At 56.3% G+C, this 18547-nt stretch overlaps 2 protein-coding genes across 9 annotated transcripts in view; one reads left to right on the top strand and one right to left on the bottom strand.

Annotated features, from left to right (window-relative positions):
• The window catches only part of EDC3 (enhancer of mRNA decapping 3), a 52561-nt gene extending 48706 nt beyond the window's left edge, over positions 1-3855 (top strand). For all 4 annotated transcript variants that reach the window (XM_082387319.1, XM_082387320.1, XM_082387318.1 and 1 more), the window contains one exon: positions 1409-3855. In XM_082387319.1, coding sequence (XP_082243445.1) covers positions 1409-1743 — 335 coding nt within the window. In that variant the 3' untranslated portion in view covers positions 1744-3855. The remainder of the gene's footprint in view (positions 1-1408) is intronic.
• Positions 3856-4187: 332 nt separating this feature from the next.
• Positions 4188-18357, bottom strand: CLK3 (CDC like kinase 3). Of its 5 annotated transcripts, none has more exons than XM_082387313.1 (13): positions 18214-18357; positions 14639-14790; positions 13739-13955; positions 11759-11855; positions 11415-11481; positions 9000-9116; positions 8174-8340; positions 6821-6915; positions 6601-6730; positions 6276-6358; positions 5632-5711; positions 5350-5440; positions 4188-5141 (listed from the first exon to the last, which is right to left on the bottom strand). In XM_082387313.1, exons 2-13 carry the CDS (start codon positions 14788-14790, stop codon positions 4881-4883), a joined length of 1557 nt encoding a protein of 518 aa, XP_082243439.1. In that variant the 5' UTR covers positions 18214-18357; the 3' UTR covers positions 4188-4880. The 5 variants fall into 5 exon arrangements, with proteins under 5 accessions (XP_082243439.1, XP_082243441.1, XP_082243442.1 ...); XM_082387315.1 differs by having other exon boundaries at positions 4188-4849; XM_082387316.1 differs by having other exon boundaries at positions 4188-4682; positions 18214-18354.
• Positions 18358-18547: the final 190 nt, after the last annotated feature.

The following is an 18547-nucleotide window of genomic DNA, read 5'->3' as shown; positions in this document are numbered from 1 at the left end:
AAGAGCTGGGGGGGAGGTTTGGGGAAGAAGAGCAGAAGCTCAGTTAGAGATGCCTGTTGGATATGCAGGTGGAAATGTTGATTGATGGAGAAGAGTCTGGAGTTAAGGGATCTGGTCTGGAGTTACAAGTGTGTGGGTGGTATTTAAAGCGATAATGAGCCTGGATAAGATATCTCCTAGGAAGAGAGATTAGATAGAGAAGTTGTTAGACTGAGTTCTTTGTATACAAGTCAGGGACTTGAGAGACCAGCTAAGGAGACAGGGAAAGAGTGGTCAGTGAAGGAGAAGGAAAACCCGGAGGGCCTGGTACCTGAAAGGCAAGTAAAGAAAGAAGGGTGTGTTCAGCTATGTCAGCAAGCCATTCTAGGTTGCGTTACTCTCAGGCCAGGCTCCTCCTGTGGGCGTTCGGAAGATAAGATGCCGCTCCCACTCTTGAGAGCCTCAGGGCCCACAGGGACACCACCACCTCCATCCGTAGTGGCCTGTTCTGAGTAAGGAAGCCATCAGTCTCTAATTGAGATGTCATTACTTAAGGCTGAGACCTGGGGAGGGGTTCTCGTATGTGGGTTCCCCCCTTGAGATCTATAACATGATGCCCTTTTCCAGGCAGTTGGTTCTTCCTCTAGCTGCCCACAAGCCTTTCTATCCCAACTGCCCCAGGAGGCAAGTCTGAGGATGCTCACCTTTGAGTTTGGTCTGATTTCCACTAGTCTCAGTTTAACCTCTTGGGCTGGTCAAGACTTACATACTTGTTGAGACATCTGTTCTTACACTGTCCCAGAGGCCTGGTTAGAGCAGAGAAGCCTTTTAAAACATCTGGGAGAAGTGATAGATTTCTTCCCCGTTCTTAAGGTTGGGCTGTAAGGAGGACTCATTTCCAGGATAGTGAGAGGGGCCAGCAAGGCCAGGCAGTCTGGAGCAGGCCAGCCTGGTGTAGAATGAGCATACTCTTGCCTGCTCACACTTCTTGGGCCGGACAGCAAATGGCAGTCAGCCCATTTCTCCTGAGCCCTAGGCACGGTCTCCCTGTGAGGGCTGACATGGCAGTAGAGCCCACCTTCCCAGAGCTTATAATTTACCAGGGAGTCAGTCAGATGTGCGGAGGAGGCAAGGGCCTTGTGTCCTGAGAAGCTCTGCACACCCAGCAGGACAGTGCTTCAGCCTGGGAGCTCCATGAGGACAGTGGTCCATCAGGCTGACACGCCCTTGGTCTCTAGCACCCAGTCTAACCAGGCCTTGGAACTTCCGGGGCCTGAGTACTGACCCAGCCTTGAGAAGGCTGGCCTCTGGAGAGGCATTGGAGTGGTGTCTGAACAAGACACTCTTGGGGGCCACCATGGTTCTAGTCCCAGCCTGGGCTGCTCTCTACTTTATAGGGGTTTTCAGATGGCACTCTTTCCACTTACAGATCTGCCCACCAGCCCTGTGGACCTGGTGATCAACTGCCTGGATTGTCCCGAGAATGCCTTCTTGCGGGATCAGCCCTGGTACAAAGCAGCTGTGGCCTGGGCCAACCAGAACCGGGCACCAGTACTCAGCATAGACCCTCCTGTGCATGAAGTCGAACAGGGCATCGATGCCAAGTGGTCACTGGCTCTGGGCCTACCTCTGCCTCTGGGGGAGCACGCAGGCCGCGTCTATTTGTGCGACATCGGCATTCCCCAGCAGGTATTCCAGGAGGTGGGCATCAGCTACCACTCGCCCTTTGGCTGCAAATTTGTCATCCCATTGCACCCTGCCTAGAAGGGCTCTGGGCAGGCTGGACCCTGCAGTCCCCTGCTGCTCCTGACAACGAACGCCTTAAGGATGTGAAGCTTCATGGATCTTGTTGTTAAGTTTTTTCTCTTTTTGGTTTCTTTCTTTGAGAGAACAGCTCATATTTAAAACGGACTTGTCACCTGCCCTTAGCCAGGGAAGGCTTTCTCACTGGGTGTGCGGGGCGAGTGGCAGGCTCGGTGCACAGTGGCTCCAGGCATCGCTACACTCGGCCCCCTGCGTGATCAGGTGGGGCTTTGTTTACAGACATAGGCAGCTCACAGACTGTGTGTCAGGTTTACAGCCACTGGGCCTGGGCGAGCGCCTCGCGGGGTGGGGCAGCCCTGTTTGGGGCCTGAGCTGGCTCTGTCTCCCTTGCTTCCCTCACAACCCCAGCTAAGCGGCCCTTCCTCAGATCTTGTAGAACTGGCTGCGCTGCAGTTGTCCACTAGAGGGCACACTTGCAGTCTCCGTTCCATTGAGGGCTTTGAGGCCTTCCCTCAGCCCTGCCACAGGTTGATTTGGGGGCTTTTGACCCTTTCTCTTGAGCTGATCCAAGTTTTATGCTGGGGTTTTTTTTTCAAGTTTTTTTCCACTCCATCACTCTGGGAGGCAGGGAAGGGGAATGGCATCAGAATGGTGTTACTGTACTGTATTGGGATTTTTTTTACTGTTTTTCTGTTGTCTTCAGCACAGGTAGTATAAGGTTATGTTACTGTAGAACCACAGTGCCCATCTTGCCAGCAGTGCCCCCCAACCCCATACTCTATAGCTGGGGGCTGAGCCTTTGCCTGGTCTGGGGCCAGACCCCTCAGGGTGCAGCTTTAATGTTCAGTATTGGGGAGGCCCCTGGGGGAGCCTGGTGCTGAGCCAGAAGAGGCTCCCTGGTGCTTCCGTCCTAAGCCACCACTCCCCACCCCTCCTTGCCTGCACACACACCCCCTACGCTCTTCTGCCCCCTCTGCCCTTCCCCTGAAATGGTCCCCGGCAGCTGTGATCCCAGAGCAGGACGCACGTCCCTCCCATGTGGGCTCTACCCCAGCTTTTACAGTCTGGGCCTTGAACCCTTTATGATTGTTGTCTCTAGATGAGTGGGCTCAGGGCCAGCACCCTGTCTCAAAGATGCCAAAATGAGGCTAGTTCTGGATGAGCCAGCCGGTGGGGCTCAGCCTTAGGAACACACTGCTGCTCAGATCCTAAGGCACTAAGCCCCCAGCTGTTCACAGGCCCAGGCCCTGAAGGCTGGTGGAACAGGAGCCATGCCCTGAAGTTCCTGAGAGGGGCCCTTGCAGAAGGCTTGTGCTTTAAAGCCTTTTTCAGGGCTTCAGGCTTCCTTCTGCTCTGTGCCCACCCACTCTGGTTAAAGGGGTGAGTGGAAGGGCTTGCCAAGGATCATGGACACAGGGTAGGCCCTGGTACCACGGGTTTCAGGCTACTTATCACTTTTCTTATAGGAGCATAGCCAGGAGCAGATGAGGCAGGGGAGAGAGGGCTGGTCCCTCCTTTCCTCTCATCTTCCCTCAGATGTTAAATTGTCTCCAGCAGTGGAAGGCCAGCGACTGTGAATCCCGTGCTGTGTATCCTTCCTGAGCCTCTGCTCACTCTCAGGACCAAGAAGCTCCCAAAATGGGGCCCTCTCTTTAGAGGCAGGGCCATAATCTGAGGAGCAGTGCTGGATTACAGGCATTTTAGTAAGCAACCATTAAACAGGTTCTGGCTGCCTGTTAATGCAGTGAGGTCTCCTAATTGGGTACAGTGAAAAACGAGCTAGAAGAACCCTGGCCCAGAAGACTGTGCTTGCTCCAGTAAGTCACAGTGACCCTGGGGTGTTGGCCTTGTGTTGAGGGGCCACTGGGAGTTGGTGCCCAAGCCTCTCCCTGTTCTCTCCCCAGGTGGCACTGGAGCCTCTTCCTGCCCTCAGCCTGGGCCTTCCCCAGTGGTGGTAAAGATAAGCATGATTCCTCTCTCTTCAGCTCTTTTCAGAGGCACCCTGCCCACAGTGCCCAGTCCCAGGGACCCCCCGTCAGGTGGCCAAGATGATCACTCATGCAGCTCTTGGGGAACCAAAAACCAGCACGAAAATAAAGCTGAATGACGGAGTCCTGTGCTCTGTGGTAAATTGCTCGGTATGCTGCAGTGAAGTACTGCATCCCCAGCCCTAGGAGCCTGCGTTGCTTCTCACACTTCACTTCATTAAAGTTATCGGGCACATAACAGCCTAAAGTCCCAGCCAAAGACAGGGCTGGAAGGATAGGTAAAACCAGTGGGCCATTTCCCTTACGTTCCTTGGGGCTGAGAGGTAAAGGGGCCTGCAGTCCCCTTTTAGGACTGTTCAGCAGACCTACCACTGCTCTTCTGGGCCCAGAGGGACACCCGAGCTTCTGGCTAGCCCTTCTGTGCCTGGCCCAGTTCACACTTAGCTCTCCACAAGCTGAACTGCTAAGAAAGACTTTATTAATAAGGTAGGGAAGGGAGAAGGCAAGGAGCCTGGAGATGGACACACTGGTACCAGGGGTTACAAACAGTAAGAAACACTTTATTATAACTTTACAACATATAAATAGCTTGGGTCAAATCTGTGCTTTCTGGCAGCTGGGCATCAAGTCTCCTCCCCTGTAGGCTCCTGCCTTCCTTCACATTGCACTGTTCATTGGGTGGCTCTGGCCCTGGGGCCGGTGGTAGAGGTTGGAGAAAAGGGGCCGGGCAGCCCAGTTCCGCTCTCCATCTCCCAGTGCGGTGGCCTGCGCCTGTCATCTGCTTGGGTTGCGGCTGGTGTGGAAAGACCGCTCCTCAGGGGTCAGACCAGCAAAGAAGGGATGCAGCAGGGCCTCCGCCAATGTGATGCGCTGGGCAGGGTCAAATTCTAACATCCGTCTCATCAGGTCAAACAGCTGCACGTGCTCCGGGGAGTCTTGGAGCATATAACTCTGCTCAGGGACACAAGGTGTCTCAGTGTGATGGCAGGGTCGTGGGAAGCCACAGCAGGTCCCCTTGCCTCTGGGAAGCCTTGCTGCGTGGCTGAGGAGGCAGGGATGCCTCCCTGGAGGACTACTTCTCCCCTCCTGGACAATGAGCAGCTCTTTTCTTTTTGTGCCTGTAATAATGTTTGCTCTGAACTTGTCAGGCTACTGGGTGTCTTGCTGGCTTGGTGCCTCTGCCCCCAAGTGCAAAGTTCTGACAGGTGGGTAGAAATCACCTCTGTGGAATTCACTTGTCCAAGCACCAAATGCAGTTGACAGAGGCTTCCTGGCCATGTCTAGGTCTTCCCTACCCCTCACCTCAGTCCTGCCTAGTTCTTCCCAAAATTGAGAGAAGAGGGGGCAGGAAGTAGCACGGTCTCTGACATCTGGCTCTTCTGGTGTTCCCCAATTACATTCACAGCCACCCTGTGGGGAAGGGGTAGAGCTAAGGGCCCCTCTGGGGCAGTTTGCAAGAAGCCCCACTGCCAGCACCCAGCAGCCTTAGGCACAGCCTCCCATAGGGCCGGAACCAGGAGGCAGCCTGTAGCTGCCTGGCCTGTCTCTCTGCTGTGTGTCTGCCCAGTGCCTGGGGTCTCCTTGGCATAAGTTGAGCTGAGGGAAGCCAGAAACTGACCTTAAGAGGTTTGCAGTTCTCCTTCACATACCGGCCATCAGAGCTGTTCTCATCCCAAACCAGGCCCCCTTTGTAAAAATATTTCTGCTTCCTGAAAACAAAGGACAAGAAGGGTCAAGTCCTAAATGGGAAAGACAGCGGCAGCCGGAGGAATGGCAGCAAAGCAAGGCAGGGGATCCTGGCCTGACCCAGTAGGAAGGTCTCGGCAACAGGTTTGCCAGGTCACTCCAAGGTGGGAAAGGCCCCTAGGCCAGCCCTGAGGGAGCAACCAGGGCTCCTTACCTGGTACGGTGGATCATGTGTGATGGGATGGGCCCTAGGATCTTCTCCATCATCACCAAATGCTCTCGGTTTTCGTGGGTCTGTGGAAGGTTAGGGACACAGCAAGTGGGGGTCAGTGCCAGCCTCCGCCCCCTCAGGGTCCCTCAGGGAATAAAGGACAAAAAAGATGGGCAAGTTCCCTTCTTGCCCCAGGAGATGCAAACCCACCAATGGAATAGCAGTCCCAGCCTTTCTGACCTGGTGGCAGCCTGGGACCAGGGATGAGGCCAGCCTGTTCTCTCAGGGTCACGGTCAGACTCCTTGACCCTTCAGGTGCACTGCATAACTACACACCTCTTTCTGGCTACGTTCCTCACTCTCTCCCCAGAAGGTGCCCTGCGCCAGCCCATCTCCATGCCCTCACGCATGCGGTGCCCCTTGCCTGGAATGCTCACTCCTCCCACCCCAGTCCTCCATCCTTGATGGCTGACCACAAGACTCCCTGAGTGTTCCAGCTACCCTGACCTCTTCCTTCCAGCATCTACAACCCTCAGGAGACAATCTCGCAACATGCTGACTGGTGGGCAGTGGTCCCACACTAGGCCTCTGCAGCCTGTCAGAGTAGCAGCCCTTAGGGTAGTGGGGTGATGTGGGAGAGGCCTTACCTGGAAGAGTGTGAAGCCCCGGTAGTACTCAAAGAGAATGCAGCCAATGCTCCAGACGTCGCAGGGCTGTGCCCAGCCCAGCTCTGAAAGCCAAGATGGGACAGGCTATGAGATCCCAGCCTAGAGGTCACAGCACAGCTACCACACTGCCTGGCGAGGCTCCTGCCCAAAACCCAGTAGAAGTCTCTTTCTTGGTAAGGCCAAGTCAACAGCCACAGTGACTCAGGACACTGGCCTCAGGTGGTGGACAGGCACCTCACTCCCTGTTTATACCCTCCCAACAACTGCCCGCTTTATCAGGGTTGGGGGCTACACAGTCACTCACCCAGGATCACCTCCGGCGGGCGATAGTGACGGGTGGCCACAATGGTCGTGTGATGCTCGTGGTCAAAGGTAGCACTGCCGAAGTCAGCCACTCGGATGCTGGTGTTCTTCACCGACTTCTCCTCACAGCTCTGAAGGGCAAGGAAGGTGAGCCAGGTCGAGTCTGTCCTGGTGGGTAACGCACCCTGGAACAGGGCCTCAATCTTTTCCCCCACCAATACCTTGTGCTCATTGTAGAGAGTTTCAAACTCAGAATTCACAAACAGGATGTTCTCTGGCTTCAAGTCTGTGTGGGTCAGTTGGTTCTCATGTAGAACTGGGGAAGCAGGAGGGAAGCAGACACTGAAAACCTGGGCTTCCTCTCTGGCGCACCTGCCAGCACTAGGCCAGCTCCCTCCTCCAAAGCCAGCCTGCCAGAGCCCCTCACAGCCCCTAACCTCAGCAGTGGGCCAAGGGAGCAGACCGAAGTGCCTCTGTACTGGCTTCCCTCTCTAGAGTTCTCTGTGCTTACGGTCTTGGAAGGTTCTGATTCTTGAGGGGGCAGGGGAGACTTTTTCCATTTATAAAACTTCCCTCCACCTCTCTGCAGGGGACCAGGCCTCCTCAACCTGTCTCTCACCAGAGCTGCAGCATCAGCCTTGGGGTGGTTCCCTCTCCCCAGTACCAGCTATGTAATTTGCAAGGCGCAGGGCAAAATGAAAATGCAGGTCTTCTTATTCAAAAGTTAAGAATCTCAAGATGGTAGCAGCAGAGTATTAAACCAAGCACAGGGCCCCCTGTGAAGCACAACAATGAAGCCAGTCCTGCCTCTCCTCATCCCCAGCCCCGAGCGGGGAGAGGTCTGCCTTCTTTCTCCAACTCCTGTCCCACCGATGGTGGTACCCTGCCACGCATCACTTTTCCCATCTGGCACTCAAGACCCTCACAACGACGTGGCCCATCTCTCCCAACATGGGCCCTCTCTTCACCAGAATGAGTTGCAGCACATGCCAGGCTCTGGGCCGTCGCTGAGTGCTCACCTGGCTTGGAACACTCTCCCCTGTCCCATCATCTATGCAGACCCTGTAGTCTAGCTCTAGGTCTATCCACCTCCTCTCCAACGAGCCTTCCCGACCTGTTCCAACCACTGCAAATCCTGCAGTGCTGAGCACAGGCACCACCAGATATGCTCTCAAAGGTTGGCAGACAGATGGGAAATGACGGTGAGACAGAGGGTGTCTATGTTGACAGGACCTGTGGGTGGGACCTGCCAGGTCAGTCTTTGACCTCTTCATCCTATGCAGGAGGGTAGGAACCGGGGTGGTACGGGGCTAATTCTAGAGCGGCTCTTTCCTTTTATTTTTCCCGAGTGCCTGGGGGCAGAGGCCAGCTCAGGAGGCCCCTGGAGGGGACTGCAGCCTCTCCATCCTCACAGATTCCTACCTGAAGGCCTTTCAGCCAAAGGGGCCCTGGTGTCTCTGGCCCAGCAGAATAGTTAACGATGTGCTACAGCGAATGATGGAGAGCAGGACCACCAGATGACTTTGCTGCAGATATGTGGCTGACCCATGCTCCATTTGAGGGCGGAAACTTACACCTAAGGGCGTGGCAGAGCTGGTAGGCCATGTGCCGGACATGTGGTAGAGGGTAAGGCTGGAAGTTATTCTCCTTTAGGAACTCAAAGGTGTTCTTGCCCAGGAGCTCAAAGGCGATGCACATGTGACCATGGAAGTTGAACCAGTCAGACATCAAGACGCACAGGCTGGAGGAGAAGGATGGATGGGGCTCAGGGTCTGCGCTGCGCGGGGCTGGCTGCCTCACCCCCTCTCCTCAGGTGACTCCAGTCCCCACTCCCTCCCAGGCTGCTGGGTCCCACGCAGGATGCAGATACACATAGACAAAGAAAATTATGGGCACAATCCCTGCATCTCAGAGAAAGAGGTGGGGTAACAGCAGTACACTCCACAGAACAAGCATTGCTTTTTTCAACTCCCTCAGCTGAGCTTCCTGAGATCCTGCAGGGCTCAGCACAGTGCTTGGAGGAGGGGAAATGCTCAGTGTCTGTGTGCCAAAGGTGGCTCTCCCTTGGATATCTCTGACTATATGAGAGCCCCAAACAGCTTTGGGTTTGTATCTTGTCTAATGCCCACCACAACCCAATGAAGCCCCCAATTCACAAACTCAGGGCGGGGAGGCCCGCCTCAGAACACAGAGCTGGTTGTGGTGGAGCCTAGATTGAAATCCAAAGGTTCCTTCCAGCAAGACTCACTCGCCAAACTCCCCTGGCTCTGGTTGTCAGCAGAAGGCATGGTGCCAACCAGGTGAAAGGGCACTGCTCAGCCCCAGTGGGTCCAGGCAGTTGGGGCCGGAGTGGACGCTGCCCCCTAGGAAGCTTCCCTCCCATTCCTTGCCGACACTCACAACTTGTTCTCTTTGTCCTTCTCCTTGATTTTTTTGAGAACATTGATTTCTAGCCGGGCGGCCTCCCGGTACTTGCCCACGTTGCGGATGATCTTCAGGGCAACCTGAGACTTCCCTCTGGACCAGGGAAGGAAGCAGAATTTCTCATGAGAAGCTGTGCAGCCCTTCCCCCACCCGCCACCCCAACCCAGCAACTCCTGGCAAACACTACTCAGGTCTCTAGGAACAGGGCCTGCCCTGAAGATAGCAGATTCTTGATGCCCAGCCTACCCCTTATAACACTAGACCTCTACCCTTATAACAACAAGTTGCTGTTGGCATCCGTGCCAGTCTTAGGCTTTTATGATCTCAGCCACTGCCAGCTCCCGGGGGCGTGGGCAGAGGAGTAGAGCCCTATCCTGCTGACCAGCGCCAGCCCTAGAGCTCACTCAGTAACCCAACCTGTAGGCCAGTCCGTTGATCCTGGCCAGGCGGTCCCACTCGGAACCCTCTGCGGCACCTCCTGACCTTCCAGAGCACATCTACAACTCTGGGGTTCCAGCATGGAGTGAGGGCCTGGCAAGAGGGTAAGGGCCCCAGCAGCAGGCTCTTCCCCCTGGGAACCCCAGGGCCGATCCCTTTAGCACACCACCCTGGCCCCACCTGCCTGCCTACCAGCCACGGCATTTATCAGAGACCACTGACTGCCAGGAACCCTTGTTCAGTGTCCATGAGGATTTTAATAATTCCTGCTCCACACCTCCCACCCTTACCCCCAGCACCACCCCTGTAGGCCACCTGCAAAATCTCAGCAGAGAATATCTGCTGAGGGTAGCCTGCTAGGCCCAACGCTGTCAGGAAGGAACAGCCAGAGTCCAGATGCCCAGTGGGATACTAGAGTGATAAGTGTTGGCCCACAACGGTGTGGCCTTGAGGCCTCTGGGAAGCTGGCCTCGGTGCCTGAGGAAAGGTTTACAGGCCCCAGGGCAGAGGCATCTTCTAGAGAACACCCTGCTTTTCTCTCCCTATCCCATTTTCCCAGATTTTCAGGGCAGGAGAGGACCTCAGGAAAAACCACCACTCCAGCCTCCTAGAACAGGATCCCTCAAGGGCATTCCGACCCTCGACACAGGGAGCTTGTCACTTCCACACAACTACTGCCAGGCTTGGACGGCCCTTCCTTTTGCTGAGCTGAATTCTGCCTCCTCACAACAAGCCCACTGGCCGACTCCCTCTGGACTCCCTAAAGGTCCCCCAAGCCCTGTGCCTACCCACTAGTGACTTCAAAGGCTCACTTTCCATCTAGCTGCTCAGAGTGACACAGCCCAGAGAGCCCCCATGTGGCACAGCTCTCAGATCTGCCACATCTCTCTCTGGTCACTGTATAGTCTACATGTCCCTATGCCCACTGGTCCCGGCCCTAACCTCTTGGGCCACACGGGGTCTGAGGGGTGTTTAAATGGGAACTGGGCGCCCAGGGAGGCTTCCTCAGTGATAATCACTACCTTAAATTGGGGCCACATGGCTGGCTGGGCTGCTGGGTCTAACTGTCCTTTCCGAGCAACCCTCTGAACGTGGGAGCACCGAGCACAGCGGTACCCGGCTCCTCCATTCAACAGCTGGGGGATACAGTCAGACCCCAAGTGTGTTTGTTCATCTCTAAAATAGTGCAAGTCACATACGGGCAGCACGTGGCTCAAATGAGACAACAAGGACACAAGCACTTTCTGGTCGAAGCACCAAACCAAAGAGAGGGCCATTAAGGCGGGAAGGCAGTGGGCTCCCAGGAGGTAGCCTCCCAGCCTAAGGTGGAGGAGGCAAGGCTTCTGGTCTTGAGGAATGGCAAGGGGACAGAAATGTTTTTCACTGTTCCGTCTAGAAGGGAGCAAGGTACCCCCAGGAGCACCCCTACACACACGGATGCACCCCTGCTCTAGCTCGGCACACTCAAAGGGGCCCAACCCTAGCCACACTGGAGAAGGCAGCAGCCTGCCTGGTGAGAAAGCCCAGGGTCTTTTTCTCTCAGCGGGGGCCTGCACGGCCTCTCAGGCAGACCTTCAGAGGGTGAGGGCTCATGCTTGAGTCGGGCTCAGCAGTACTCTCAACCCCCTGCCAGGCCCAGATTCTAAGAGATCACAGGAAGCAGATCCAAACCACGGAGGAGCCAGGTCCTTGCCCTGTTCTGATATCCGCAACCACAGTCCTGGGGAAGTGGGGAAACTGGGGCAGCGCCATTCACTGACCAGCAGTTCTTGGGCAGAGATGCCACATGCCTATGGAATCCCAAGAATTTCTCCCTAGTTCAGGGGATCAGCACAACCCCAATATGCACAGGTCAGAACTCTGCTTTGGTGCTACCCTTTAAAAAGAAAGAGGTTAAGCTCTGTCACCACCTTCAAGAACCTCAGGCCAACTCTTCCCAGGAAGATGGCTCACCTGGCATGGTCCAAGCACTCCACCACCTTGCCAAAGGTGCCTTCACCCAGGTTCCCCACGATCTCATCTAGGAGAGAAAAGAAACAGGGCATGAGGATCTGGAGGACAGAGGATCGGCAGCTCCTGCAAGTTCACAGCATTCAAATTCTCAAAAACAAAAAAGGTTTCTCTCTCACTGCTACACTCTTAAAAACAGAAGTTGCTAGCGTCTGTGTCATTCAGGCAATTACTTGTGGCCCCGCTAAGGCGCCACGCGCACTAGAGGCCCCTCCAGGCAGGAGAGGTCTCGTCTAACAAGGGGGGTAGAAAGTAGAGAGGTAAAGTTTTACGAAAGGTGGCTGTACATCGCTCTTGGAGCCAATCGCCGATCCGGCACACCAGGTGGCCCTCCTTGTCATCTTCCACACTCCGGCTGCTGCGCTTACTGCTCTGTTGGCTTCTCTGCATGCACCGCCCCCCGAAACGCCATCCGACCAATCGCATGGTAGGCGGTTCCGATTGACAGATTGAGGTGTCAGTCAAAGGCAGAGGTGGAGACGGTGAGGAGCCGGTGGGTTGGTTGATTGGATTTTCCAGATCCCAGCATTTCATAAGGCACACAGCATATATAACGATAGGGATATTGCAAGGGACACGTCAAGACACAAACTGACTTCAAAAACAGAAAAGTAAAAACAGCTACAGGTATGTAAAGAAAACTCGGACATTATCTAAGAGAAGGGTGCTGCAAATGCTCAGAAAGACAACCAGCCTCTGCTGCTGAGGGGCTGCCGTGTAGGGAGTCACAGGCCTGACTCCCTCCTCCACTGAGTCTCCCCCTCCCGGGCCCTCCCATGATGGCTTCGGCCAGGGTGAAGACGCAGTGAGAACGGCGCAAGAAGATGGCTGGCCCAGCCTGGGTCCGATCATCCAGAATGGTCAGAGGCCACTCTGGCTGGCTTCAGCTGCAGAATGCCCAGCCTGCCCTTGCCTGCCTCTGTTCGCCCACGCAGTCCTGCACATGCCCGACAGCTGCCACTTGTCCCTAGACGGCATCCGTGGCCAGACTTAATTAACATCACCAGCAGAAACGGCCTTCCGTCAGCAGCCCTTGTGCCACCAGCCTCGAGCAGGGAAGGAGCCCTGGATCCTCTGGGCCAGTCGACTCTCCAAGGCCTACCACCACGATGGCCCACACAGGCCCCAAGCCAGCTCCTGCCCTGGCCTTGGCACCTATGCTACTCACAGGCCAGGCCCGGCCCATCCTGAGCCTCATGACGACAGAGGGCACCAAAAAGAGAAGAAGCAGAGCCACAGACCTGCACTACCATCCTGTGGCAGTGTGCAGAGAGGCCACCGGGCCATGCCGGGTGCCCAGTCAACCTCAACCCGTGGCCACTCAAAGAACCACGGGAAAGCTCGGCAGAGAAGACGCCTGGCTCCCCTCCACTGCTGCACCACTACTCCTCAGGGGCCTCACGGCCGGCAGCGAGTGAGGGAGGGAAGAGAGCTGGGGAAGAGAAGAGAAGACAGCATATACCCTCAGAGATACACAACTGGCCTTCCTTCCCAGAGGCCTGAGCGCAGTGTGGTTTCCTGGTCTCAGCAGAGACCCTTCTATACAACCCTTCACATTAAGGATGTTTCCAGGCCCTGCTCTGGGCATGTGGCCTGCAGCTGGACAAGGCCTGGAGCTGCGGGCCTTTCTGCCATTTCTTCACATGCCCCACCACACAGGCAGCTCGTCCCCCTTGCCTTGACTGCCCCTCACGTGAAGAGGCTAGGCTGCAGAGGACCTGACTGGAGGTTAGAGGGAAGGTCCCAGTTCAAGCTAATTGACGGGCCCTCCCCTACCCGTGGGCACTCCAGCCTCCGGGCCTTTGTTGAGGGGTGTGGAGAAGAGACTGCAGAGGTGGATGCAGTCCATACCAGTCGGAGCACTCAGCTGTGTGTGTAGGGCAATCTCTGGGTGGGGAGGACCAGGCCATACAGCTCCAGACCACGTACCAGCAACCCTATTAAGGATTCTGAAGAAGTGTCTCTGGCTACTTGCGCATGTGGCCTGTGCCTGGAGTGGTGTGGAGACACAGATAGGCTGGGGACCAGCCAGCGCCGGAACCAGAGCCCCTAAGTTGCCACTGCCCATGGGCCAGAAGATAGAGGAGCCGGGCCCCCTGCCCAGCCCTGCACCTGGACCAGACGACACATACACACACACACACGCACGCACACCAAATGCACGTGCGCAGGGCTGGCAGTACTCACCCAGACCAGCCAGCCTGAGAGAAGGCTAGACAGAGACGAGGCCTTTAAGCCCCAGCCAGCACACTCTGGCCACCACTCACCGAGGAGGCGCTGCTACAAGACCTGGTGCGGCGTTTGTGGCAGTGGTGGGCATGCTTGCGGGTCCGGTACGGCTCCCTTTCCCGTGACCGCCGTCGATGATGGCAACGTGAAGATCCATAGTAGTCCTCTCCAAAGGATGGGCTCCGCTCTTCACACCGGTATGTGTCGCTGTCATGGTGCTCCCGGTATCTCCTCTGGTAGGGCAGGCGGTCATGGCTGCCAAGACGGGGATAGGGACACTGGTCAGAGCCTCCTCCCACCAACCGGGCTCCTGCTACTAGTCAAGACTCATGTGGTGGGGCCCCTGCAAAGCGCTCACAAGGGTAGCCTGTGGGAGCAGAGGCATCCAGACTAGGGGAAGTGGGGGAGGGGGAGCACGTGTGCGTGAAATCCAACATCCAGAACCCCGGTTCCTGACAGCACCCCTCCAGCGCCACAGGAGGCAGAGCACTGGGAAAGGTGAGCATGGTGGAGGACCTCTGAGGGTCCCCCATCCCAGAGCTCTCTGTGGCCTGCAGAGACTGTTCTTTTGGTCTCGGGACTGAGTTAAGACCAGGGACCAACTTCTGGAAAGGGCTGAGGTTATGTTCCCAATCCACAATGAGGAAGGCTCAGAGGTTAGCAGGGGAGATGCTGGCCTAGAAAACGGGGTAATGTGTCAGGAGAAGGAAGACTCAAGGATAGAGAAAGAAGGGTTGGCACGGATGGTGGCGAACTGAGGCCAGGGAATGCAGGTGAGATCAGGGGAAGAGCCTGAAGAGGACAGGGCAGTGATCAATGTGCAGCCGGGCAGAGGCAGTAGTCACCTGAAGAGGCCCAGGGCTGCCACAAGCCTCCAGGCTGTCTCCCTAGCCCGGAAGTGGGAAGGAATCCTTTCTTCCAACCTAGTTCCCTCTTACCTTCTAGACCGAGATCTCCGGGGCGGAGGCTCCCTTCGAGAGGGGTATCGCAGTCTCCCTTCATGCTCCCGACTGTAAGACCTCCTCCTCTTCCATCGGTAGCTCAGGTACGGGTCTGGCTCAGGGGAGCGGTATCGCTTACAGTGATGCATCTAGGCCATGAGAAATAGAAAGCCCTGCTAAACACGCAGCCAGCCACAGGGCTGCCCAGGCAGCCTAGGTGCTCCTGAAGAAGAGGCCCATTGTTCTGTCTGGGGGCAGCCCCTCCCAGGGGTTCATGAAATGAAGAACTCAGGTCACACTGGTCAAACAGCAGACAATGGGTAACACCCTTCTCCACCAGAGAACAAAGAAGCAGCTGCCTCCCCAGCACAGCATCATTGGCCTGGTGGGCTGAGCACTCAGGGAACCTGGAGAGCCAGGACAGGTGCCGAGGCAGAATGCAGGGAGGGGCTGGTGAGCACCATCACAGGAGACCAGGGCCAAGTAGAAAGGGCGCCTCCTGTGCTCAATTCCCTCCTGACTGTCTGTAGAGTCCTATGAAGTGCCTGCTCCATCGAGCCAGAGGCCAGAGTCAAAAGGCTGCTGGCAGGGAGCCAATACACAGGAGCAAGGGGTGAAGGCCCTCGAGTTTGAGAAGCCAAGTTGCCTGGCTGAGGCCCTGAATTGTACCCTGCTCAAGGACCACAAATCAGTGTGAAGAGCCACAAGCAGAATCAAGAAGACCAGCCCTTGGACAAAGAGGGTCCCACAAACATTCCCTAGCCTACCTGAGGGTCTGGCCAAGCAGACATGGGGGTCTCTGCAGCCCTTGTTGGTCTACATTCAGTCCTAGCATCTGTAAAGATGCCAGGGTCTTCAGAGCAACCAAGTCACTTGCCCGAGGCCTATTTAGCACCCGCAGACCACCTGTCACTGGTGCCATGCCAGGCAGTACCTCACCTCCAACAGTACCATTACTGTGCCCTCTTCTAGAGTCCCTGCTCCAGTATCCTCTTCTGTGCCCATCTCAAAAGAAGTCAGAAGGCTGGCTGTCTGGCAGGCTCTGGGCTCGGGGAGGCAGGCCAAAAGGGCCCCACCTCACTATTCCTGGTTCAGTCGGGACTTACACCCACCACAGAAAATTGCCAGATTGGATCAGCCATCAGCTGAGAAAGATGGCTATGTGAGGCCAGCTCCCTGTTCCACCCACACCCCAAACCCTGACACTGCCTCCACAGGAGGGCTGGGCCAGAGACCGTAGCCAGCCTTCCTCCCAACCCTTCACTTGGCCATAGCCAACCAATGGTGGTCAGTCCTGGGCTTGCCTGATCAAGCACATTTTGGACAAATCCACTGAGACTGTCCCATCTTATGAGAAAGGTCTGTCTGGAGGAGAACAGAATGGAATGGCTCTCCGTAAACGAGCAGGTCAGGGAGGCATATCTGACAAAACCCCTGAGAGCTTCTCTGCAATCCTGAGAAAGTCACTGCCCTCAGTCTCCCCGCGAGCAGCTGTCTTCTGCCGTCTACCTGGAAGCCCAGGCCACAGCAACCCTTGGAGATAAATACTTTGTAACAGCTCAAGAACTGTTCTGTTCTGACTAATATTTCACTGTTTCCCTGCAATTATGGCTGGGTCAGGTGCCCAAGCGATGGAATGAAGGCACTGTCTCGCATCTCAATAAGTGACAAGGAAGATGCTCCAATGGCCAGGACAAAGGCCCTGCCCATCCTCACTGGGCAAAGCACCAGACCTGGAAGACATGGTCTAGTCTACAACAGGCCAAAGACTCTCTCCTGGGACCTAGAAGATTCTTATGTATGCTCATGTTAGTGGAAAAGAGCACAGCTTCAGATGTCAATCTGAATCCTGGCACTGCCACCTCTAGCTTGTGCCTTTAGGCAAGTTATTAAACAAGTCTAACCTTCAGCTTCCTCTTGCAACAAGGGGATAGTAATCTCTTACAGGGTTCTGTGCAGATTAAATTATATCACTCCTTTAAGTAACATGCGTAGTACATGCCTTTAGGTCAAAGGCCTAGCACAGGTCTGGGCCCACAAGAGGTACTGAAGGCAGCTTTTCATTACCAACATTAAAAAGGTTCCAGGTAACACCTCTGGGTCTGTGTTAAATGCCCTAAGGGCATTAAGGACATTTTTAAGTCCCTTCCAAGGGACCAGAGGGGAGAGAGATCGGGTAGAAAACCTTGAACGAAATCCCAGTGCTGCCTTACTGGCCTCGTGACCTTATACACTGGGCATTGGTTACCATACCTGGAAAATGGAGATAACACGACCTCCCAGCCAACTTGGCAAAGGAGATGACAAGTATGAAAGCTATGTAAGACATCACACACAAGGCAATCATAGAGGATATAACTTCTCCTTTAACACATTCTAGGCAAGTGAAATATTAGGAATACCAGATGCTCCTCATTATCTTCCCAGCTAGGGCTCTAGGGCCCATTTCTCATCAATTATCTCTGATTCTCTGAGACCTCAGCAAACAGGTTGTTAAGCTATGCTCTGGAAGGCTCTGCCTCTGCACAATGAAGAAAAAGGTAAGGTGAAGGAAACCAGGCGGAGGATGCCAGCTTTTCTCTGAGCACAGGCCTAGTTGTCTTCTCATTTGCTGGTCCTGGCCAGAGAACTGGGCTGACAAGAAGAGCAGCCAGCCAGGTCAGTGGCTGCCCTCCCGGATTCCAGCCACCCCAGCGCCCCATGGTTATTTTTGGCTGACGCTGCCCCACCGCTGCAACCTCAAACCTGCCACCTTGCAAGCCGCCACCACCGGGTGAAACGCTCCTCCTTTTCAAGGGCATGGAGGAGGGAAGCTGGAAGGCCGCCAACTCCGCCTCGACGGAGCCCTGGCTCAGGCGATTCCCACCCCAGCTCCACACGAGGACACCCGCACCCGGAACTAAAGCACAGAGATTCCCGGACCGAGGAGCAGCCCAGGCATTTGTACTGTCAGCTTGGCCGGGCCCCTCCTCCGGGCTGGAGCGGATCCAGCATCACAACAAAACACGCAGGGGGCCTGAGACCCTCGCTCGCGTCCCCTCCTGACGCCTCGGTTCCCACAGATCTCAGAGCCCCGTCCCCCGTAACCGCCGCCAGTGGAGGCGAGGGGAGACCTGGGGGAGGGGGAGGGGGGAGGGGAGGGGAAGGCCAGCTTGGGCCAGAATCAAACTCCAACCCGCGCGGGGAAGAGGAGTGTGCGAACTAAGCCTCGAGCCGGGGGTAGGGGAGTGGTCTGAAAGCCCCTCCAGGCTATCCCAGGTAGGACCCCGACCCCATTCCGCGGGCAGGTGCAGGGCCCAAACAGGATCCCTGCTGGGGCCTCAGAGACCTCTTAGGCTCGGACTCCGACACGCGGGATCGAGAGGTCGGGATCTGCGGTGACCGCCCTCTGGGGGAGAAACGACGGGTCAGGGGTGAGAGGTCGGGTCCGCGGCCTGAGATAGACCGAGAAGAAAACGAAAGGGAGTAGCCCGAGACCGAACCGGGAGCCCTGGGATCCACACCCAGCGCGCCCACGCCTCCGGCTCACCGCCCGCCACCGCTCCCGTCGCGGGCCCGGACCCCATACTCACCGTCTCCCAGGCTCCGGCTGCAGCTAGGCCCCACTCCCCGCTCCGAGCGCCTCTTCCGCTTCCGGCTCCGGCCTCCGCCCGTGGCAGCCCCGCCCCTCGCGTGACGCAGCCGTCGCCCGCCCGGGCTCGACCCGGCTCGGCGGCCTGGCCGCTCTAGCCCTCGACTCGAAGGCTATGGAGGACCCGCCTTCTCAGGCCAGGTCGGTGAGGCAGCTGCGGAGCCTGGTTCCTGGAGGGCCGAGAGGAAGTCCCCGGCCGCGGCCCGCCTCCCGCCGTGTTGCGTCGCACGTAGGCCCCAAAGACGCGACGGGGGCGTCCCCGGCCCACGGCGCCG

The sequence above is a fragment of the Balaenoptera borealis genome (genome assembly GCF_965194805.1).
Source record: "Balaenoptera borealis genome assembly, chromosome: 3".
NCBI lineage: Eukaryota > Metazoa > Chordata > Mammalia > Artiodactyla > Balaenopteridae > Balaenoptera > Balaenoptera borealis.
The sequence above is the reverse complement of the archived record's forward strand: the minus strand, read 5'-3'. Positions and strand labels throughout refer to the sequence as shown.